At 43.9% G+C, this 24,927-nt stretch overlaps 1 protein-coding gene across 2 annotated transcripts; it reads right to left on the bottom strand.

The window, feature by feature from the left end:
- Positions 1-905: 905 nt before the first annotated feature.
- spsb3b (splA/ryanodine receptor domain and SOCS box containing 3b) lies at positions 906-24,638 on the bottom strand. Of its 2 annotated transcripts, none has more exons than XM_037536993.1 (7): positions 24,548-24,638; positions 13,407-13,522; positions 11,335-11,506; positions 9,624-9,811; positions 9,215-9,317; positions 3,572-3,697; positions 906-2,388 (listed from the first exon to the last, which is right to left on the bottom strand). In XM_037536993.1, the coding sequence occupies exons 2-7, from the start codon at positions 13,518-13,520 to the stop codon at positions 1,388-1,390; spliced, it is 1,704 nt and encodes a 567-aa protein (XP_037392890.1). In that variant the 5' UTR covers positions 13,521-13,522; positions 24,548-24,638; the 3' UTR covers positions 906-1,387. The 2 variants fall into 2 exon arrangements, with proteins under 2 accessions (XP_037392890.1, XP_037392891.1); XM_037536994.1 differs by having other exon boundaries at positions 13,416-13,522.
- Positions 24,639-24,927: the final 289 nt, after the last annotated feature.

Below are 24,927 nucleotides of genomic sequence, written 5' to 3'. Positions count from 1 at the left end.
GGGCTTGAGTGTGTGTATATACATGTGCGTGTGTATATATATATATATGTATATACACAGTATCAGGTGTGAACGGGGAGCAGGGCTGTTAAATTTGGTGTTTTGGGTTCAATTCACTCACACTGACCACTGGATACTCAACACGGCACCTCATGGTAAAGAATCTCTGAGGATGTGAGGAATAGAATTGCTGCTCTCCACAAAGACGCCTGGGCTATAAGAAGACTTAACACCCTGAAACTGAGCTACAGCACGGTGGCCAAGGTTAAACAGCGGTTTCCCAGGACAGGTTCCACTCGGAACAGTTCTCGCCAGGGTCGACCAAAGAAGAGTCCACGTGTTCAACATCATATCCAGAGGTTTCTAGAAATAGACGCATGAGTGCTGCCAGCATTGCTGCAGAGGTTGAAGAAGTGGGAGGTCAGACGCCGCATGGCAGTTTTCCAACTCGATAACGAACACCAAACACACCTCCAAGATTCCAACTGCCTTGCTGAAGGTAAAGGTGATGGACTGGCCAAGTGTGTCTCCAGACCTAAACCCAGTTGAGCACCTGTGGGGCGTCCTCAAGTGGAAGGAGGAGGAGGGCAAGGCGTCTAACATCCACCAGCTCCGTGACGTCATGAGTGGAAGAGGATTCCAGTAGCAGCCTGTGCAGCTCTGGTGAATTCCATGCCCAAGAGGGTTCCGGGTGCTGGATAATAACGGTGGTCACACTAAATATTGACCCTGAGCCCAATCTGGACACGTCCACTGTGAGGTGGACTCACTTGTGCTGCCAGCTGTTTAGACATTAATGTCTGTGTGTTGTTCTTTTCAGAGGACAGTAAATCTGCTCTGCTGTACAAGCTGCACACTGACCACTTTAACTTATATCAGAGTTTCAGTTCTACAGTGACGTCCCATCAAAAGACAGAATATCTGCAGAAATGTGAGGGGTGCACTCACTTCTGTGAGGTTCTGTATATATAACTAGAAAAGAAACCAGAGCATCTTAGATCAGATTTTCAGATCGGAGAACTTTTCCTTCAGCCTATAATGTTTGTAAAGCGCTTTAGGAAACTCGTCAAGCCCAAACAACACATGCATAAATGTCTCTGAAACCTGAGGGCTATTCAAAATGCTACACTATTCAACTCTCAGTCTGTCCACAAAAAACATCAAGTTTTTAAACAAGAAAACACCCTGAGCCTGACCCAGAACAGGGGGAGGAGCTTATTCTGATTGGCTGGAATACAAAATACAACGGTAGAAGCGGTAAATTGTAACTCATATGGCAACTAGCTGTGTTCAAGTCATGCTCTTTATCTGAGGTAAGACAGGAAGTGTAATAAACGACTGGAGCTGTGTCTCTGTGTGTGTGTGTGTGTGTGTGTGTGTGTGTGTGTCATGTCCAGCGGCAGCGTTTCCTCTGGCAGGTTTCCGAAGTGCAGCTGTCGGAGTCACTCCCAGAGGTGGCGCCTGGCCTAGACTGGGCGGGGTCAGGAGAGGAAGGGCAGCAGGACTGATCAGGAAGAGGGGAGGTGGGGCGGAAGGCGGGGCCTGAGCAGCAGGAGGCACTAGAGAGGCAGTCGTCATGGCCGCAGGTCGCAAGAGAAAGAGGAGCATCACAGCAAGGGCAGGACGCAGGGTCAGAGCAGGAGGCGGAGTCAGAACAGGAGCCAAGGTCTGAGAACAAGTCAGGATCAACATATTTGCAGGAGGCGGAGTCAGGATGAGAGGACAGGTATGTGTGGGCAGGTGTGCAATAGGCAGAGTCAGGATATGCAGCATTATCATCATCAAAGTAGGATGCGGAGTCAGGGCGAAAGGTGAGGCAAATGTCTGCAGGTGTGCAATGGGCTGAGTCAGGAGTTGCTGTAGCATCAAGAAAAGAGGCGGGGTCAGGATGAGAGCTCAGGTGTGTATCGGCAGGTGTGAAGGACGCGGAGTCAGGATGAGGGGAAAGGTATGTATCTGCAGGTGTGAAGGAGGCGGAGTCAGGATGAGAGCTCGGGTGTGTGTGTCCAGGTGTGTGGGCGGAGTCAGGATGAGAGATCAGGTATGTATGTGCAGGTTTTAAGGAGGTGGAGTCCAGGTAAGGGCTCTGACAGGGGGCATGGCCTGGCTGGGAATCTTCAGCACAGGTATGCGTGGACGCCTCAGGCCTCCTGAGCCTGAGCACCCAGCCGAGCTGCTGGCTGAGCTGTAGCTTTAGCCCTGGCGGTAAGGGCAGAGCAGAGAGAGCGTCCGGCACGTCCGGCAAGTAGTCGCGCAGGTGAATGCAGCACAGGTACTGCAGGGAGGTGGGGGCGGCAACTGAGCTGATCACCTTCATACTGCTCTTAGCTGCAGTGGAGCACACCATCGGGTAGAAGGACTTGTTCCGCAGACCTGTGGCAGCCACACCTGGAAGAGGTTACATCTTACATCAGGGAAAATCCACCTAATACCAGATTTCAGACACAGTTCACCACTGACCGGCTCAGATTTGCTTGATTTCTTATACTTAATGCAGACTAATAGGCAGAGTGCAAAAACTGGGTCTTCCTTTTGTCTTAAAAGGGAATTCTACCCATTTTTAAAAATGTCCTACATAACTATTCACTTAAGATATAAACAGAGCGGTTTGGTATGAAACGCTTTATTTAAGAGAAACTCAGAACTATTCCCAGTGGTGGTGATAGGAACCAGACGTCCCCCTCTAAAAGCTCCTCACAGTGGTGGTGATGGGAACCAGTCGTCCCTCTAAAAGCTCCTACAGAAAGTTCCTACATGAACTGGTTCTGAATTCACTGCCTGATGACTGAGGCGCTGTTTTATGAGAGTTTAGAGAACATCAACTCCATTCATGGTGGAGGGAGACATGCAGGGCGCTGTGCGGCAAAATAGTCCCCAAAGAAAACTCATTATTCCAGATTTTCCACTGTTTTCCATCATCAACATTCCATATAAGCTCAGAAGACTCGTGTAGGTTCTCTGGTGGTTCTGGATGGTAAATTAAGTGTCTATATCTGTGTTGTAGTCATGGTGACGCCTGGTTCCCATCACCACCACTGTAAAGACATCTGAACCACTTCACACCAAACCCTCTGAATGACTCTGATTACATCCCAGTCATTGAGATGCTGCTCCTCCATAGTTTCTTCTGAAAGGAAGGTTTTAATTGTGAGTCTGTGCTGCAGGAACAGCCTCTACTCTTCTGGAAAGGCTCTAGATGTTGGAACATTGCTGTGAGGATCTGATTGAGAATTTGTGAGGTCAGGTACTGATGCTGGATGGTCAGTTCTGGACACTCCAGCTCATCCCAAAGCTACTGGATGGAGCTCCATCACACCATCACTGGAGTTCCATCCAGAACACAGATCCACTGCTCCACAGCCCAGTGCTGGGGGGCTTTGTACCCCTTTGGCCCACGCATGGCACTGGACATGGTGACCTTAGGGTCATGTGTAGCTGCTCCAGAGCATCTCATTCATTGGTCAGTGCTTTTCTACGCAAGCTGAGTGCACAAGAACACCTATCAGCAGTGGTTGCACCTGAGTGCCTTGGTGCTTTTGGACACAGGGTGTTTTTGTGTGTTAACTCTCACCAATCCACCGGCGGTTCTTGTAGAAGGTTAGAGTTCCGTGCCAAGTGTCCAGGTGAAGTCCGATAATCGAGCCTTGACCAAACCGTGGAGAGAAACTGACCTTTGACCCTTTATGGTGCAGAAGACCTGCACACAAAGAGACAGAAGACAACATCGCTGGAACACAGAGAGATCACTGGGGGTGACAGTTCATCAGATCAACCACACCAGCCTTAGTGAGGATGCTGAATAAGCAAGCTTTACCCACCCATATGAAACAAAACACACGGACATGTATGTTTATATATTTTGAAATACATTCAAACACTAAAATATATTTCCAAATGTTTTGCCACATTAACCAAATATATTTTAAAATGCATATATTTTAAAGTGTGTGGGGAAATATTACAGATAGCAGTGTACCATACAAAAATAAATTTATGTAAATGAGTTCAAATACAACTTCATTTTCAAAAAAAGTTGGGACGCTGTGCAGAATGTAAATAAAAATTGGATGCAATGATGTGCAGAGCATATGACCTGCATTTTAAAAGGACAATACTACAAAGACAACATATCAAATGTTGAAAGTGAGAAATTTTATTGTTTTTTTAAATATTTGCCCATTTGAATTTGATGCCAGCAACACGTTCCATAAAAGTTGGGACGGGTCTGTTCACCGCTGAGTCCACCTCCTCTTCTTTAACAGCTCTGTCAGTGTTTGGGAACTGAGGAGACGCTGCTGCAGCTCTGACAGTGAAATGTTTTCTGTTCTTGTCTGATTCAGGATTTCAGCTGCTCGTCAGTTTCAGGGGCTCATTTGTCGTATTTTTCATTTCATAATGTGTCAAATGTTCTCAGTGGTGACCGGTCTGGACTTCAGGCAGGTCAGTTTAGCGCCCGAACTCTTTTAATACAGAGCAGTGCTGCTGTAATTCATGCAGAATGTGGTTTGACATCGTCTTGCTGAAATAATCAAGGCCTTCTCTGAAAAAGACGTCGTCTGGACGGCAGCAGATGTTGATAAAACATGTTTATATCATTCAGCTTTAATGGAGCCTTCACAGATGAGCACGTCACCCAGGCCATGAGCACTAATGCCCCCTAAACCATCATGAATACTGGCTTTAGAACTGAGCACTGATAACCAGCTGAGTGGTCTTCAGCCTGGAGGACACAGTGTCCATGATTTCCTAAAGAATTTCAGATGTTGATTTGTCGGACCGCCGGACACTTTTCCACTTCCCCTCAGTCCATTTTAAAGAGCTCAGGCCCAGAGAAGGTGGCAGCGTTTCTGGATCCTGTTTATATTTGGGTTCTTCTTTGTGTTTTAGAGTTTAACAGCGTTTGTGGATGCAGTGATGAACTGTGTTCACAGACAGTGGTTTTCAGAAGTGTTTCTGAGCCCATGCAGTGATTTCCACTACAGAACCATGTCTGTTTTTAATGCAGTGCTGCCTGAGGGCCCAAAGATCACGGCCAGCAGATACTGGTGTTCAGCCTCGTCCCTCACAGACAGAGATTTCTCCAGATTCTCTGAGTCTTTAATGATGTTCTGCACCGTAGACGATGGAAAGCAGAAGCTCTTTGCTGTTTTATGTTGAGGAACGTTCTTCTTGAGTTGTTGCTCTATTTGATGGTCCAGTCTTTCACAGAGTGGTGACCCCCTCCTCCTCTTTACTTCTGAAAGACTCCGCCTCTCTGAGCTGCTCTTTATACCCAGTCATGATACTGACCTGCTGCCAATCAACCACCAGGTGTTTTTTAGCATTACACAACTTTACCTGCCATGCTTTACTTTTGTTCCCCTGTCCCAACTTTTTTGAAACGTTGTTGGCATCAAATTAAAATTGGGCAAAAATGTTTCAATAAACAACAAAATTTCTCAGTTTTAACATCTGATTTGTTGTCTCTGTACTATTTTCAATGAAATACAGCGTTTAAATGATTTGCACATCATTGCATTTTGTGTTTATTTACATTTTGCACAGCATCCAACTTTTTTGGAAATGGGGTTATAATTTAAAAATGTATGAACATGTCCAGGATCCTGCTTGATGCTCTTCACTGTCTGATTCCTTTAGAAATGAGTTTATCAGCTCCATCTGAAAGTGGAGGAACATCTCCAGAATCCTGTCTGATGCTCTTCACTGTCTGATTCCTTTAGAAATTAGTTTATCAGCTCCATCTGAAAGTGTAGGAACATTTCCAGAATCCTGTCTGATGCTCTTCACTGTCTGATTCCTTTAGAAATGAGTTTATCAGCTCCATCTGAAAGTGGAGGATTATCTCCAGAATCCTGTCTGATGCTCTTCACTGTCTGATTCCTTTAGAAATTAGTTTATCAGCTCCATCTGAAAGTGTAGGAACATCTCCAGAATCCTGTCTGATGCTCTTCGCTGTCTGATTCCTTTAGAAATGAGTTTATCAGCTCCATCTGAAAGTGTAGGAACATCTCCAGAATCCTGTCTGATGCTCTTCACTGTCTGATTCCTTTAGAAATGAGTTTATAAGCTCCACCTGAAAGTGGAGGAACATGTCCAGAATCCTGTCTGACGCTCTTCCCTGTCTGATTCCTTTAGAAATGAGTTTATCAGCTCCATCTGAAAGTGAAGGAACATCTCCAGAATCCTGTCTGACCCTCTTCACTGTCTGATTCCTTTAGAAATGAGTTTATCAGCTCCATCTGAAAGTGGAGGAACATCTCCAGAATCCTGTCTGATGCTCTTCACTGTCTGATTCCTTTAGAAATGAGTTTATCAGCTCCATCTGAAAGTGGAGGAACATCTCCAGAATCCTGTCTGATGTTCTTCACTGTCTGATTCCTTTAGAAATGAGTTTATCAGCTCCATCTGAAAGTGTAGGAACATCTCCAGAATCCTGTCTGATGCTCTTCACTGTCTGATTCCTTTAGAAATTAGTTTATCAGCTCCATCTGAAAGTGGAGGAACATCTTCAGAATCCTGTCTGATGTTCTTCACTTTCTGATTCCTTTAGAAATGAGTTTATCAGCTCCATCTGAAAGTGGAGGAACATCTCCAGAATCCTGTCTGATGCTCTTCACTGTCTGATTCCTTCAGAAATGAGTTTGTGTTCCAGTGTCTTCGTGTTAAATCTGATCTAATGGTCCTTTAGCAGGACAGAAGCGAGGGCTGTAGGTACTGATACCCTGTGAAATGCAGGTCTAATCTGATATCTTGTTTATGTGAAGTACATTGGGTGTGAGAGTCTGAATGCAGACGTACCTGATTAAGGTAAAGCGCAGTGCAGATCACAGTCAGTACATTTAGCTACATCTGGAACCTTCGTTACGCTCAAATCAGCACAGAGAATCACACACACTGATAAATGGGTTTTAAATCTATATTTAACAAATACATTTTCATCCATTTTCATACACTGCAGAAATATATATGATAAAGAAATTTAGAGTACATATTTGTCCATATGGGTAAGCTGGGAGTATCAGACTGAAGGATGTCAATCACACATGCTTATCAGAATATTAGGCCACGCCCAGAGAGCTCTCAAACAGGCACATATTTAAGCTATGTTGCTGGCACTGACTGACTAAACTGACTGCTTTCTGTTACACAAATACTGTTAAAGTTCAGTAATATATATCAACACTGACTGTCCATGTATTTATTTATTTATTTATTTACCCCTTTGAGTGCAGTCATTTATTTGTTCTACTGGGCCTGTAGTAGTTGCTCTGTCCAATAGCCCTTTAACATTGTTTGCAGTACTGGACACTTAATCCCTTCAAGGACAATTCTTCTTTTATTCTGTATATATATTCATTTCATTGGGTGAATCCAAGAGGACAGAAAATCAATAAAAACCACATTCGCCTCATGCTAATTGTTTATTTTTGTTCCATAATGGCCATCAAAATGATTCACCATCAAAATTCTTGCTTTAGCTCACAGACACTCCAGACTAACAAGGTAGAAAAGGTATCTGAGGTGATACTTTTATTAAATTAAAAAATTACAAACTTTTGCAGGTGTTGGGTAAATTTTTTTTCTTTAATTCATAAAGATACACTTTATTTCCAAAAGTATCCAGTCACCCATCCAAATCACTGAATTCAGGTGTTCCAGTCACTTCCATGGCCACAGGTGTATAAAGCCGAGCCCCTCGGCCTGCAGACTGCTTCTACAGACATTAGTGAAAGAATGGGTCGCTCTCAGGAGCTCAGTGAATTCCAGCGTGGTGCCGTGATCGGACGCCACCTGTGCAGCAAGTCCAGTCGTGAAATTTCCTCACTACTAAATATTCCACAGTCCACTGTCAGTGGGATTATAACAAAGTGGAAGCGATTGGGAACGACAGCAACTCAGCCACGAAGTGGTCGGACATGTAAAATGACAGAGCGGTCAGCGGCTGCTGAGGGGCATAGAGCGCAGAGGTCACCGACTTTCTGCAGAGTCAATCACTACAGACCTCCAAACTTCATGTGGCCTTCAGATCAGCTCAAGAACAGCGTAGAGAGCTTCATGGAATGGGTTTCCACGGCCGAGCAGCTGCATCCAAGCCTTACATCACCAAGCGCAATGCAAAGCGTGGAATGCAGTGGAGTAAAGCGCCGCCACTGGACTCTAGAGCAGTGGAGACGAGTTCTCTGGAGTGACCAATCACGCTTCTCCATCTGGGAATCCGATGGACGAGTCTGGGTTTGGCGGTTGCCAGGAGACGGTACTTGTCTGACTGCATTGTGCCGAGTGTAAAGTTTGGTGGAGGGGGGATCATGGTGTGGGGGTGTTTTCAGGAGTTGGGCTCGGCCCCTTAGTTCCAGTGAAAGGAACTCTTAAAGCTTCAGCACCAAGAGATTTTGGACAATTTCCTGCTCCCAACTTTGTGGGAACAGTTTGGGGACGGTCCCTTCCTGTTCCAACATGACTGCCCACCAGTTCACAAAGCAGGTCCATAAAGACACGGATGAGCCAGTTTGGTGTGGAAGAACTTGACTGGCCTGCACAGAGTCCTGACCTCAACCCCATAGAACACCTTTGGGATGAATTAGAGTGGAGACTGTGAGCCAGGCCTTCTCGTCCAACATCAGTGTCTGACCTCACAAATGAGCTTCTAGAAGAACGGTCAGAAATTCCCATGAACACTCCTAAACCTTGTGGAAAGCCTTCCCAGAAGAGCTGAAGCTGTTATAGCTGCAAAGGGTGGGCCGACATATTAAACCCTATGGATTAAGAATGGGACGTCACTCGTGTGAAGCCAGACGACCGAATACTTTTGGAAATATAGTGTATCAAATGTCTGTTAGCATTAACGTGTCAAACAATGGCATATCTAAGCAGCTCAGGGATTCCTGAAAATAACAGCAGATGGCCTGTGCGACTATCACATGTAAATACTTATAATTGTAATTCTTACTCACCCAAATACCAAACAATTACCCTAAATGACTGCAGGCTTGTTCGACTTACGGCGAGTTACACAGTGAATATAAAGATGTCCATATTTCTGTCTTTTTTTCCATTCAAATTTTACTAAATGTTTAATTTGACCCTTAATTTTCATATCAAACCCATTTGACACTTTACACTGTGCTTCCTGGGAGCTTGAAGCAACATTTTGTTTGCTTACAAATAAATGAGTTATTAAAATAAAGGGAAAGGTCACATGACCTGCGGTGTGTACCTGTGTAGGAGAGCCCCCAGCTGTGGGCGTCTGCTCCCAGCATGCTGCAGAAACTGTGTCTAAACTGATCCAGATTCACCTCCGGCGTTCCGATCCCCACCATCTGCACACAAACACACACACAGTGATCCTAAACACACCTGATGACGTGGTTTCTGATTCTGATGACTATTATCTACGAACACGGACTGAAGTACGGCCAGAATTCCGGCTTCGGGACGCCTGCAGTCTCGCAATCATCTCTCCTTCATAATGACTTAGACATGCAGTTAGCACCATGCTAACTGGTGGGGTACAAGACTGCACTACTTGTTAGCCAAATTAGCCCCATTAAGAACATCCAGTTAAGTGAACCAACACTAAGAGTATGTTTAAATAAGTGCACCCATCTCTACAGAACGTATCTCACCATGTCAGTGCCGTACACAGGCGAGGTCATCTTTATCTCCCAGAAGTGCTGACCGTGCCGTAGCTCTGCTGACCCACGGACGGCCGCTGTGCCGCAGCTGTAATCGGGGTGAAAACTCACCTTCCTGTTAGAGCAGCTCAGCAACACTGCGGGAGATTTACACTCTTCGTGCCACACCCACACACAACCTGCAACACACACACACACACACACACACACACACATTAAAATCAAATGAACCGTACTTATCACACTAGGTGAATTAGCTTCATTATTCGCTTCAACTCATCCCAAAGGTCTTCATTGGAGCTTTTATCGGCCCAACTCATCCCAAAACTGTGAATTGGAGCTTTATCGGCCCAATTCATCCCAAAGGTGTTCACTGGAGCTTTATCAGCCCAACTCATCCCAAAGGTGTTCATTGGAGCTTTATTGGTCCAACTCATCCCAAAGGTCTTCATTGGAGCTTTATCGGCCCCACTCATCCCAAAACTGTGAATTGGAGCTTTATTGGCCCAATTCATCCCACTGGTGTTCACTGGAGCTTTATTTGCCCAACTCATTCCAAAGATGTTCATTGGAACTTTATTGGCCCCACTCATCCCAAAGGTGTTCATTGGGGTTTTATCAGCCCCACTCATCCCAAAAGTGTTAATTGGAGCCTTATTACCCCAACTCATCCCAAAGGTGTTCACTGGAGCTTTATCGGCCCCACTCATCCCAAAGGTGTTCATTGGGGTTTTATCAGCCCCACTCATCCCAAACGTGTTCAGTGGAGTTTCATCACTCCAGCTTATCCCAAAGGTGTTCATTGCAGGTTTATCGGCCCAACTCATGCCAAAGGTGTTCAGTGGAGTTGGTTTATGGCTATTCTTAATCATATATTTATTTTTTTAGTTTGGAAAAAATAGATGGTCTTTAAAGGATCATCTAATAAATTCTCCAGAATATGTGGACCATTTTCTCATTTCTTTATGTTAATAACAGTTGTACACATATTCTGACTTGGGTTTGTCCAGTTGAGAAGGTATTTTCTTGAAAAGTTGGGAGGCATTATTATATTATTACAGCTTTACACTGCACCCTTTGGGGGCAATGCATTAACTGGTAACTGATGTATCTTTTGCTGTATGTGTACACTTTTATGTGACTGTATATACATATACGTATAACATTACTGCCCAATGAAAAACCTGTATCTCAATTTGTTTGTGCTCTTTACGTTGCATTGTGTATTCATTTTTATGATGAATGGACCAGTAGAAATGCTCCAGAATTGCTTAGAATAAAAACCTTTTCCATTAATTTACACTATAAGCGAAGAACGTTTTGCCCTCTCCTGTAAAGTTACTATTTTGGAGATACTTATTTTTCTTTGGACAGCGACGATATATTTATTTCTTTACTCTCTCCCACTTTTTTCTTTCTCTTTTCTTTTTATTGATTTTTCTGTATTGAATTACATTCATCACTGTCAGTGACTCAACATATCGTCGCTGTCCAAAGAAAACCATTTATCTCCGTTTTTGTTGATTTTTATTTTTCTACATCATTTCAACTCACCAGCTGGCCTTTACATTGTGTGAGAATTTGACGATAATTGGACCAATAGAAATGCTCTAAAATCACTTGGAATAAAACCTCTTTACACTGACTTGCACTGAAAGTTTAGAAACTGCTGTTTAGAGACACTCAGACGTGCAGAGGTTACCTGACTCGTCCTCTCCGCAGGTACACTCGAGTGCGTACGTGTCCAGCTGTGTTTGAGAGCTCAGGTCTGTTTGTGTCGGACACTGACAGAATGACTCCCCGGTTACAGGAACCACCAGAGGCGTCTCAGCTGGAACACACTCCGTCACGGGCTGGTACTCCTCATAGTCTGACTGCTCACACACACACACACACACACACACACACACACACATACACACACACACACACAAAGGGGTTCAATGGAGTTTCATCACTCCAACTCATCCCAAAGCTGTTCATTGGAGCTTTATCAGCCCAACTCATCCCAAAGGTGTTCATTGGAGCTTTATCAGCCCAACTCATCCCAAAGGTGTTCACTGGAGCTTTATCGGCCCAACTCACCCAAAGGTGTTCATTGTAGCTTTATCAGCCCAACTCACCCCAAAGGTGTTCATTGTAGCTTTATCAGCCCAACTCATCCCAAAGGTGTTCACTGGAGCTTTATCGGCCCAACTCATCCCAAAGGTGTTAATTGGAGCTTTATCAGCCCAACTCACCCCAAAGGTGTTCATTGGAGCTTTACTGGCCCTACCCATCCCAAAGGTGTTCATTGGAGCTTTACCGGCCAAACTCACCCCAAAGGTGTTCATTGGAGCTTTACTGGCCCCACCCATCCCAAAGGTGTTCATTGGAGCTTTATCGGCCCAACTCATCCCAAAGGTGTTTATTAGAGCTTTATCGGCCCAACTCATCCCAAAGGTGTTCATTGGAGCTTTACTGGCCCCACCCATCCCAAAGGTCTTCACTGGAGCTTTATCGGCCCAACTCTTCCCAAAGGTGTTCATTGGAGCTTTATCGGTCCAAGTCATCCCAAAAGTGTTCAGTGGAGCTTCACTGGCTCATCCCAAAGGTGTTCATTGGAGGTCTATCAACTCTAACTATCTCAAAGCTGTTCATTGGACCTTCATTACTCAAGCTCATCCCAGAGGAATTAAAAAAACAAAGGAATTATGACTGTTTTTGATACGTAAACAAACACAAATACTGTAAGTGGACATCAAGGGAAAAATGCTGGATATGAGCCCTTTAAAATGTGTGGCTTTAAAGACAACGTTTTGAATAATAAATGACAACAAATGTAACAAATTAACTCCAGAATTCCAATTATTTGGGCAAGACCTACAAGACATAAATGTGATAGATATATAACACACACACACAACGTAAGCTCTGGTAAATTATTGTGGTACTGGGGTCGTTTCCTCTTGAACTGCTGCCACTCTGTGATTTATTCCCATCCAGATCGACCACGTGGGTGTTTATCCCCCTCCTCCAAGAGAATTACAGGCTGCATTTAGTTTTCTTAGCGCACAAAATGTTATGCACTTCATTGATCCTACATTCTTAAAAAGATGGTCCTTCTATGGTTCATCACATTGATGGAGAACATGTTGTATATGGTTCTGTGTAGCACCAACAAGTTTTCTGCTATTGCTACAAGCTTGACATCCTAACAATAGCAGAACCCTTTTTGGGGCTGTATAGAACCATTTTCAAAAATGTTCAGTATAGAACCATGCACAACACATTCTCCATCAATCTGAAGAACATGCAAAGAACAAGGCTGGAGGTCAGGGAACCAGCCTTGTGACCGGAAGGTCGCCGGTTTGATCCCCAGAGCCAACAGTCCATGACTGAGGTGTCCTTGAGCAAGACACCTAAACCCCAACTGCTCCCCGGGCGCTGCGGATAGGGCTGCCCACCGCTCCGGGCAAGTGTGCTCACTGCCCCCTAGTGTGTGTGTCTTCACTAGTGTGTATGTGGTGTTTCACTTCACGGATGGGTTAAATGCAGAGGTGGAATTTCCCTGTTGTGGGATTAATAAGGGTCTTAATCTTTATTAAAGGTGCACAAGGGAAACTTGTCACTTTGCTGCCGAGCTGAGTCCAGTCTGGGAGCAGCACAGGATCGCCAACCGGACCAGCTGGGGTTAAACACGTCTTAGCTGAGCTACATTTGCAGTGAGGGAGAATTTTAAATTTTTGGTTGAACTATCACACCCACTTTTTACAAACATACACACATGCATACCTGTCCTACCTGCACCCCTCGCTCCTCTGGGTCGAGGGTCGTCACAGCAGGAATGGCCTCTGTCTCCCTGTTCCCGTCCCACACACTCCAGCCACTCGGACTTTCCCGAGACATCACTGAAAGAAACAGTAAAGCATTTTGATTTAACACGTTCTATAGCCCAACTCTAGCCTCGTACACTATATGGCCAAATGGCTCTGTCATAGGACGCCACCTCTGTTTCTGACATTTCTGTCCTGCTAGGTCTGCCCCAGACAACTGTAAGTGCTATTAGTGTGAAATGATATGCTGTTAACTGGTAGACCATGCAAACTCACAGAGTGGGGCCACCATGTGCTGAAGTGCATAGCATGTAAAATCACCTATCCTCTGTTGATTCATTCACTACAGAGCTCCAAACTGCCTCTGGATGCAACATCAGCATAAGATCTGTCCATCAGGAGCTTCATGAAATGGGTCTCCATGGCTGAGCAGCTGCACATAAGCCTAAGATCACTATGCGCAAAAAAGGTTCTTCTATTGTTATAAGCTTGAGATTGTAATACAACACGTTCTCCATCAATCTGAAGTACCATTTCACCATTCAGAGAACGGGTTAATCTTGCAAAGGGTTCTTTGAGTGTTCATGGTTCTATATAGAACCATTTGCTTTACTGAAGAACCCTTGAAGAACCATGTTTTTTAAGAGTGTAAATCAAAGCTCAATTTTAAGGAGTTCCAAAGCCTAAAATGAACCCTATTTACAGATTATGCCCTGTATAGTGCATCAGCATCATTTTAAAATATTATAATAAATGTAAAATCTTTCTTATATATATATAATTTGGGGCATATGAATATATGAATATGTCTGTCTAGCTCTGTTTAGGAGCAGCTGCTCTTCTCTGAACTGGTTCTGTGGGCAGCTGGTATGGCATGCAGACGCGACAGCCAATTAGAGGCCAATTATATGGATCCCCGTCCTGAATACCGCAGCAGCCGTACGACCTATAAACCCCAGCCAATGGGGGTGGAGGGAGACTCGGCCTGTCCTGTAGAGCGACATGTTGGACACTCACCCAGACTGTTGAGCAACGGCACCAACTCTGTAAACACACCAGACCTGGAACTGTACATACACACAGTGTGAAGCAGCAGCACCATCTCAGTGAGCACTCTGGACTAAAGGCCACCACCGTCATCAGATTACAGCTGCCAGTTAACCGTCAGGATTAAGGATTGAATTATTTTCTTGGTCGTTATTTGCAGCTATTAAAACAGAAGCTTAAAGTGGCCGAATCAGCCGAGTCCAGTTAGTCAAGTCAAAGTTTACTTACACAGCGCTTTTTACAACAGGTGTTGTCACAAAGCAGCTTTACAGAAAAATCCAGGTCCGAGACCCCAGGACCGTCGCCAGTGGCGACAGCGGCACGGAAAAACCCCCTAAGAGCAAGAGGAACAAACCTAGACTCAGAAGGGGAATGCGTCCTCCTCTAGACCACACCGGACAGCAGACAATAACACAGGGGGAATATGAACCGAGAATAAGGTTTTAATGTTAGTGTAAAATGTTAAAATACATGTGTGGGGAGCCGGGGGAACAACCTAACGGGGGCCCAATGTAACACTGACTTTTTACGTTGTTACAGAAGATCGTAGCGGCGTGAGCTTCTGCCCACATCACCACATCTCTTAGCCGCAGTCTCCCACCAAGATTCAGAGCGACCGGTCAGTGTTTTAAACAGATCTGAGCCAGATTGTGTTTTCATGGCATGTAAGTCGATATCACTTTAATCACCGACTTGTTTCCTACAGTGCAGCATCGTTTTGAAGAAGCTGACCAGCTCACAGCAAGTGCAGCTGGGCTTCAGTCCGGCCTCCGCACTGTGGGGTCAGTTCTTAGACAGCGTTACAGCTCAGACTCCTTCAGCACACAAAGCCTAATAGAAGACATTCAGTCTTTTTGTTCCAGTTGACACAGACATGAAACTAAATGAAGAGAAAACATTTGGATTTTCTTCTTTATTAGGGTCTTCCAGATTGTTTTGGTTTTAAGCACACGCTTAAACATTATGGTTCTTCAAGGGTTCTTAAGTGGAGAAAATGGTTCTACTTTTTTGACAAGTAAGATCCTCTTTATTAGTCCCACAACGGGGAAATTCCACCTCCGCATTTAACCCATCCGTGCAGTGAAACACCACATACACACTAGTGACTACACACACACACTAGGAGGCAGTGAGCAGTGGGCAGCCCAATCCACCTCGGGGAGCAGTTGGGGGTTAGGTGTCTCGGTCAAGGGCACCTCAGTCACGTGCGACCTTCCGGCCACAAGGCTGGTTCCCTAACCTCTAGCCCACGACAACCCCCAAGGGTTCTACGTAGCACCAAAACGGGTTCTTCTATTGTTACAATATCAGGCTTATTCTGATAGCAGAACACTTTTTGGTGCTATATAGAACCCTTTTCAAAAAGTTCTATATAGAAGCATCTAGAACACATTCTCCATCAATATGAACCATGCAAAGAACCCTTTAATCATGCAAACCATTCTATGAGTGTTCATGGTTCTATATAGAACCATTTTGTTTACTAAAGAACCTTGAGGTTTTACTGGCTTTACTGTTAACTGGTAATTGTTTGGCTCTCAGTCAGTGTTCTTAGATAATCTGATGGGCTAAACTGGCACACTGCACTGCCCTCATGCTGAACGGTAGGAGCTACAACTCATTAGTAGCAGGGATGTTCATGTTGCTTGTATAAAAACGAGAATATTCCAAATTAAATATTTTTTAAATTATTCAACAAAAAGCAAAATGTGCACCAGCGATCTCTCCTGCTAGTGCTGTGGAATCAGCACAGACACAAACGTCTACACAGGATCATGTTTCAGCAAAGCTACGTGTTCTTCACTGGAGAGAAAATACGGAAAAAAAAACCTCACTCTGTTAGCATACATGCTAAAAACATTAGCATTGGCTAAACGTTAGAACTAGCTCTAAATGTGTTCGAGGACCAAGTTAGATGTAAAAACTAGGTTTGCTTTTATTAGAAGCCCCATGATGTCTCAGGAAAAGCATTGGCTCCTCCCACTCCATGTGCGTTTGTTTTGGTTTAGCCCCCTGGTTTCCTGACTCCGCCCCTGATTGTCTCCACCTGTTTCCCTCGTTTTCCCTGCGTATTTAAGCCCTGTGTTTGCCCCTTGTCTTGTGGTGTTATCTGCTGTGTTGGATGTTCTGGATTTGCCCTTCATAAATCTCGCTTATCTCAGCACGTCCGTCCGCCTCCTCGCTCCCCGGTACACGTTTACTGCTTTATTTTATTTATTTATTTTCAGTTATTTACCTCAAACACACACACACAATTCTCTGAAAACTGGCAAATGTGGAAAATGACCACAGGCAGCTGAAAGAACCGCTCATCTCAAACGGGTGTAGTATCTGTGACAGATCTACTCTGGAGTTTCCCACAAGAAGGCACCGCATGAACGGCCCTCGTAGTCAGACGAAGAAATCGGGTACAGCTAAGGCTTCGTTACGTTACCAGGTTAAAGTGGCACTAATCTGATTTCCTGCCCTGATGTGACTCAGATCCGGTGTTTTCAGGGCTGTGTGGACACAAATCTGATCTTTTCAAAACCGACCTGAGCTGATCAGATACGTATCCGATGACCTTAACGTGACGCTCAGATCGGAATCCATGCGCTATTTGTCCACTGCGCATGCGGCATCATTCAGCGTTACCATGGCAACAGCGCCGAACAGACGGTAAAGCCTGTAAACGGTGGAAAAGCAGCTCATCTCACCTTTTTCTCCTTCGTCTGGCTCTAATAATGAAGCTGAGAAACACTGAGTCAGAGAGATCGGATTTGAGCAACGCGGCTCGTAATGTGAACGTAATATCAATGTAGCACCAAGTGGCCAAGTTGCGGTGCTGTTCTCGTCATGGTGGAGGACAGAAGCAGTCAAACAACAGGAGCAATCATACAAACTAGCACTTTAAAGCAGTTTAACTCAGTAAACACTGCAGAAACGCATACACACTCGGACTGAGGAGCAACAGCACCGGCTCAGTAAACACTCTGGAGTTGGGTTACAGAAACGGGCACAAGAGCCTCCGGATAAACACCTGCTCATGTTCATGACCCACAGGGCAGCAGGATATTCATAGAATCATCACTGCTCAAACACAGGCAGACATTTCAGACCAAGCACTGCATAATATAATGATTTTCTATGAAGTTCTTTATAAATCTACTGCTAGCCAATCAGAACGAGAGAATGAATTTCCCATAGCAGCAACATTGAACATGTAACAAAAGGTTAGTTATGATGTGACTGGTCTGTTGTTATAGTTATGGAGTGACTAGTCTGTTGTTATAGTTATGGTGTGACTGGTCTGTTGTTATAGTTATAGCGTGACCTGTCTGTTGTTATAGTTATGGTGTGACTGGTCTGTTGTTATAGTTATGGTGTGACCTGTCTGTTGTTATAGTTATGGCGTGACTGGTCTGTTGTTATTTTTTTTTTTTTTCTTCTCCTTTCTCTGCCGAGCTGATCAGCTGCCCATCCTGTGCGCCTGATGCTGTTGCCTCTACTGCCTTGATTGGTGCCGCTGCTCACCAGCCTTCTGGACCGGTTTGACCACCACTGAGCTTCTTGCTGTACAGCGCTGTGCAGTCCTCACCCTCAGATCTTCTCTTTCTTTTCCCACTTTACTATAAAACTTCATACTAATAATGTTCGCTGTCCGGTGTCGACCAGAGGAGGACGGGTTCCCCTTCTGAGTCTTGGTTCCTCTCAAGGTTTCTTCCTCTTTTAGGGAGTTTTTCCTTGCCACCGTTGCCGCTGGCGACGCTCATGGGGGCTCGGACCCGGAGTTTCTCTCTTCTTTTCTCTTCTCTCTGTAATGCTGATTGTTCTGTAAAGCTGCTTTGTGACAACACCTGTTGTAAAAAGCGCTATATAAATAAATTTTGCTTGCTTGCTTGCTTGCTTGTTATAGTTATGGTGTGACCTGTCTGTTGTTATAGTTATGGAGTGGCTGGTCTGTTGTTATAGTTATGGAGTGGCTGGTCTTTTGTTATAGTTATGGAGTGGCTGGTCTGTTGTTATAGTTATGGCGTGACCTGTCTGTTGTTATAGTTATGGTGTGACTGGTCTGTTGTTATAGTTATAGCGTGACCTGTCTGTTGTTATAGTTATGGTGTGACTGGTCTGTTGTTATAGTTATGGCGTGACCTGTCTGTTGTTATAGTTATGGCGTGACTGGTCTGTTGTTATAGTTATGGTGTGACCTGTCTGTTGTTATAGTTATGGTGTGACTGGTCTGTTGTTATAGTTATGGCGTGACCTGTCTGTTGTTATAGTTATGGCGTGACCTGTCTGTTGTTATAGTTATGGCGTGACCTGTCTGTTGTTATAGTTATGGTGTGACTGGTCTGTTGTTATAGTTATGGCGTGACCTGTCTGTTGTTATAGTTATGGCGTGACTGGTCTGTTGTTATAGTTATGGTGTGACCTGTCTGTTGTTATAGTTATGGCGTGACCTGTCTGTTGTTATAGTTATGGAGTGACTGGTCTGTTGTTATAGTTATGGTGTGACTGGTCTGTTGTTATAGTTATGGCGTGACCTGTCTGTTGTTATAGTTATGGTGTGACCTGTCTGTTGTTATAGTTATGGTGTGACTGGTCTGTTGTTATAGTTATGGTGTGACCTGTCTGTTGTTATAGTTATGGCGTGACCTGTCTGTTGTTATAGTTATGGCGTGACTGGTCTGTTGTTGTAGTTATGGCGTGACCTGTCTGTTGTTGTAGTTATGGCGTGACTGGTCTGTTGTTATAGTTATGGTGTGACCTGTCTGTTGTTATAGTTATGGCGTGACCTGTCTGTTGTTATAGTTATGGTGTGACTGGTCTGTTGTTATAGTTATGGTGTGACAGTGGTCTGTTGTTATAGTTATGGTGTGACTGGTCTGTTGTTATAGTTATGGCGTGACCTGTCTGTTGTTATAGTTATGGTGTGACTGGTCTGTTGTTATAGTTATGGTGTGACCTGTCTGTTGTTATAGTTATGGTGTGACTGGTCTGTTGTTATAGTTATGGCGTGACCTGTCTGTTGTTATAGTTATGGCGTGACCTGTCTGTTGTTATAGTTATGGTGTGACTGGTCTGTTGTTGTAGTTATGGCGTGACCTGTCTGTTGTTGTAGTTATGGCGTGACTGGTCTGTTGTTATAGTTATGGAGTGACGGGTCTGTTGTTTTAGTTATGGTGTGACTGGTCTGTTGTTGTAGTTATGGCGTGACCTGTCTGTTGTTGTAGTTATGGCGTGACTGGTCTGTTGTTATAGTTATGGAGTGACGGGTCTGTTGTTTTAGTTATGGTGTGACTGGTCTGTTGTTATAGTTATGGCGTGACCTGTCTGTTGTTATAGTTATGGTGTGACTGGTCTGTTGTTATAGTTATGGCGTGACCTGTCTGTTGTTATAGTTATGGCGTGACCTGTCTGTTGTTATAGTTATGGCGTGACCTGTCTGTTGTTATAGTTATGGTGTGACTGGTCTGTTGTTATAGTTATGGCGTGACCTGTCTGTTGTTATAGTTATGGCGTGACTGGTCTGTTGTTATAGTTATGGTGTGACCTGTCTGTTGTTATAGTTATGGCGTGACCTGTCTGTTGTTATAGTTATGGTGTGACTGGTCTGTTGTTATAGTTATGGCGTGACCTGTCTGTTGTTATAGTTATGGTGTGACCTGTCTGTTGTTATAGTTATGGTGTGACTGGTCTGTTGTTATAGTTATGGTGTGACCTGTCTGTTGTTATAGTTATGGCGTGACCTGTCTGTTGTTATAGTTATGGTGTGACTGGTCTGTTGTTGTAGTTATGGCGTGACCTGTCTGTTGTTGTAGTTATGGCGTGACTGGTCTGTTGTTATAGTTATGGTGTGACCTGTCTGTTGTTATAGTTATGGCGTGACTGGTCTGTTGTTATAGTTATGGTGTGACAGTGGTCTGTTGTTATAGTTATGGTGTGACTGGTCTGTTGTTATAGTTATGGCGTGACCTGTCTGTTGTTATAGTTATGGTGTGACTGGTCTGTTGTTATAGTTATGGTGTGACCTGTCTGTTGTTATAGTTATGGTGTGACTGGTCTGTTGTTATAGTTATGGCGTGACCTGTCTGTTGTTATAGTTATGGCGTGACCTGTCTGTTGTTATAGTTATGGTGTGACTGGTCTGTTGTTGTAGTTATGGCGTGACCTGTCTGTTGTTGTAGTTATGGCGTGACTGGTCTGTTGTTATAGTTATGGCGTGACCTGTCTGTTGTTATAGTTATGGTGTGACTGGTCTGTTGTTGTAGTTATGGCGTGACCTGTCTGTTGTTGTAGTTATGGCGTGACTGGTCTGTTGTTATAGTTATGGAGTGACGGGTCTGTTGTTTTAGTTATGGTGTGACTGGTCTGTTGTTATAGTTATGGTGTGACTGGTCTGTTGTTATAGTTATGGAGTGGCTGGTCTGTTGTTATAGTTATGGAGTGGCTGGTCTTTTGTTATAGTTATGGTGTGACTGGTCTGTTGTTATAGTTATGGCGTGACCTGTCTGTTGTTATAGTTATGGCGTGACTGGTCTGTTGTTATAGTTATGGCGTGACCTGTCTGTTGTTATAGTTATGGTGTGACTGGTCTGTTGTTATAGTTATGGCGTGACTGGTCTGTTGTTATAGTTATGGCGTGACCGGTCTGTTGTTATAGTTATGGCGTGACCTGTCTGTTGTTATAGTTATGGCGTGACTGGTCTGTTGTTATAGTTATGGTGTGACTGGTCTGTTGTTATAGTTATGGAGTGACTGGTCTGTTATAGTTATGGCGTGACCTGTCTGTTAAAGTTATGGCGTGACCGGTCTGTTGTTATAGTTATGGTGTGACTGGTCTGTTGTTATAGTTATGGTGTGACTGGTCTGTTGTTATAGTTATGGCGTGACCTGTCTGTTGTTATAGTTATGGCGTGACCTGTCTGTTGTTATAGTTATGGCGTGACTGGTCTGTTGTTATAGTTATGGTGTGACTGGTCTGTTGTTATAGTTATGGCGTGACTGGTCTGTTGTTATAGTTATGGCGTGACCTGTCTGTTGTTATAGTTATGGTGTGACTGGTCTGTTGTTATAGTTATGATGTGACTGGTCTGTTGTTATAGTTATGGCGTGACCTGTCTGTTGTTATAGTTATGGCGTGACCGGTCTGTTGTTATAGTTATGGCGTGACTGGTCTGTTGTTATAGTTATGGTGTGACTGGTCTGTTGTTATAGTTATGGTGTGACTGGTCTGTTGTTATAGTTATGGTGTGACCTGTCTGTTGTTATAGTTATGGCGTGACCTGTCTGTTGTTATAGTTATGGCGTGACTTGTCTGTTGTTATAGTTATGGAGTGACTGGTCTGTTGTTATAGTTATGGAGTGACTTGTCTGTTGTTATACTTATGGTGTGACTGGTCTGTTGTTATAGTTATGGCGTGACTGGTCTGTTGTTATAGTTATGGCGTGACTGGTCTGTTGTTATAGTTATGGCGTGACTGGTCTGTTGTTATAGTTATGATGTGACTGGTCTGTTGTTATAGTTATGGCGTGACCTGTCTGTTGTTATAGTTATGGTGTGACCGGTCTTTTGTTATAGTTATGGAGTGACTGGTCTGTTGTTATAGTTATGGAGTGACTGGTCTGTTGTTATAGTTATGGTGTGACTGGTCTGTTGTTATAGTTATGGAGTGACTGGTCTGTTGTTATAGTTATGGCGTGACCTGTCTGTTGTTATAGTTATGGTGTGACCGGTCTTTTGTTATAGTTATGGAGTGACTGGTCTGTTGTTATAGTTATGGAGTGACTGGTCTGTTGTTATAGTTATGGAGTGACTGGTCTGTTGTTATAGTTATGGAGTGACTGGTCTGTTGTTATAGTTATGGTATGACTGGTCTGTTGTTATAGTTATGGTGTGACTGGTCTGTTGTTATAGTTATGGTGTGACTGGTCTGTTGTTATAGTTATGGTATGACTGGTCTGTTGTTATAGTTATGGTGTGACTGGTCTGTTGTTATAGTTATGGTGTGACAGTGGTCTGTTGTAATTATGCTGTGTATTGTGTCTTCAGTAAGTAATATTTGTTTGTTAGGTTGTGATTTTTGTCTGTTATAGTGATGATGTGATAGTTAATAGTTAATAAGATTAGTTATGGTGTGACAGTGGTCGGTTCTTATAGTTACAGCGTGACAGTGGTCTGTTATAGTTATAGTGTCACAGTGGTCTGTTGTTTTAATTCATGATGTGACCATTGTCCATTGTAATAGTTATGCTTATAGTTATAGTTATTCAGTAAGTAATATTTATTTGTTATGTTGTGATTTGTGTCTGTTATAGTGATAATGTGATATTGGTCTATTGTTATAGTCATGATGTGATAGTAGTTAATAAGACTAGTTATGCTGTGACAGTGGCCTGTTATAGTTACAGTGGGATAGTCCCCTTGTTAAAGAGCTACATCACAATAATAGTCCCTTGTTATAGTTATGTGGTGATATTGGTTCATTGTTATGCTCACAGTGTGACAGTTCTCCACTGTTATGGTTGGAATGTGATAGGGTTCTGTTGTTGTAGCTACTGTGTACTAGTGCAGTGTTTGGTTACAGTCTAATTAGTGCTCTCTTGTTATTGTTACATCAGCTTTGCATGAGTTTTTAATCTAAGCACAAAAAGCTTCAGATGCTCTTCAGCTCTTGACAGCACGCTGCAGGGAAACCGACTAACTCGTGGAAGCTGAGTAGCAGCTGTTTCATGCACAGTTCAACGGCCAGTCATGTCAGCGTGAAACACAGATAGATACTGTTTCAGTGCTCCTTAAAGTGCTTGGTTTTATGAGCCCTGGTCTTAATTCTCACAACTGTGTTTCCCACCAGCCTTTGGGGGACAAGACATGCAAAGCCTAAACCAGGGTCAGCAACCCAAATATTAAGAAGAAGTTTCAACAAAATTCAAACCACCTACAGAGCCACACCATTTCCACCAGTTTGGCTGTAAATATGTCTCAATATGTGCTGATGTGCTAGTAGAGGATAAAAAGTATAATAGAAACAAAAACGCAGACTTAATTTGCTCAGCTTTAAGCTTCAGCTCAGCTATAGCTGCTTTTCTCGCATCTCCAGCAGGAAACTTTTCCTCAGAATTACAACAGTTTCTTGTAAAGCGTCTCGTAATGTTTGACTTTTTACGAGGCTGAAGTCGATTCCCATTCGCCGTCGTCTTGTTCAAGTTTTGTCATTCCACCTTAAATAGTGCCTGAGACACCAGAATGTAGCAGCACCATTTAAGGTGGAACGGGAAAACTCAAACAAGACAGAGAAACTGACTTCAGCTTCGAGACTTTAGTGTTTATCAGTTTCTCATTGCAGATTCAACGTATCAGGAAACCAGCTGGAGTGACTATAAATACAAATAAGTCAATTTATCTCCAAATGATCAATGTTTTATTTTTACCCCCAAATCTGGAGCCGCAACAGGGCAGTATAAGAGCTGCATGCGGCTCTGGAGCCGTGTGCTGTCGACCCCTGGGTTTAAACCCACGCTCAGTTACTGCTACTTCAGCAACAAGCAACTCAAGTACATGTAGTAGCGATAGTCGCCCTATAGAACTGCAGTGCAGCCCATCCAGCATCGCTCAGCACAGGAACTGTAGTTTGTTGACTCTAATCTGCTCTTTTTGGTCTAAAAATGCTGAGGTTCCACACTGAGAGTGTGAGACAGTGAGGCAGAACCACATGAAACCCAGGAAAGAGAGTTACTGAGTGGTAGTGAAAAAGTGGAACTGAGGAAGAAGTAAATACTTTTCCTACACATATACAAAAAGTATAGACACAAGCAGAGAGTTTCAAACACGTGAATAACAGCTGGTTTATTTGTATTATTTATTTATTTTGCTGAGTCAGCCTGCTTTGTGTCGGCTCAGGTCTTTCACCTGCAGTGCATCTTTGGCTTCTAGTGTATCTGAGCAGGAGTCAAACTATTAGCATTTAAATAAGCTCAGAAATCCATCGTAATGAGTACTTAAGTACATGTACTTGAGTAAATGTTCTCTGCAGTAAAGACAGAGCTCGTCCACTCCGTATGAAATAAACTCACCTGTTTTGTTCTCCAAGTGTTTTCCTCACTCCAGTCGCTCGCGCTGTTCCCTCCAGACTGGATCACAGTGACTCAGATCTCTCCACTGACCTACATCTGACAGAGAGAGAGAGAGAGAGAGAGAGAGAGAGAGAGAGAGAGAGAGAGAGAGAGAGACAGACAGAGAGAGAGAGAGAGAGAGAGAGAGAGAGAGAGAGAGACAGAGAGAGAGAGAGAGAGAGAGAGAGAGAGACAGAGAGAGAGAGAGAGAGAGACAGAGAGAGACAGAGAGAGAGAGAGAGAGAGAGAGAGAGAGAGAGAGAGAGACAGAGAGAGAGAGAGAGAGAGAGAGAGAGAGAGAGACAGAGAGAGAGTATGAACGAGATCAGGCTGCGTCTGCT

The sequence above is a fragment of the Pygocentrus nattereri genome, chromosome 3 (assembly GCF_015220715.1).
Source record: "Pygocentrus nattereri isolate fPygNat1 chromosome 3, fPygNat1.pri, whole genome shotgun sequence".
In the NCBI taxonomy this organism is placed as follows: Eukaryota; Metazoa; Chordata; class Actinopteri; order Characiformes; family Serrasalmidae; genus Pygocentrus; species Pygocentrus nattereri.
The sequence above is the reverse complement of the archived record's forward strand: the minus strand, read 5'-3'. Positions and strand labels throughout refer to the sequence as shown.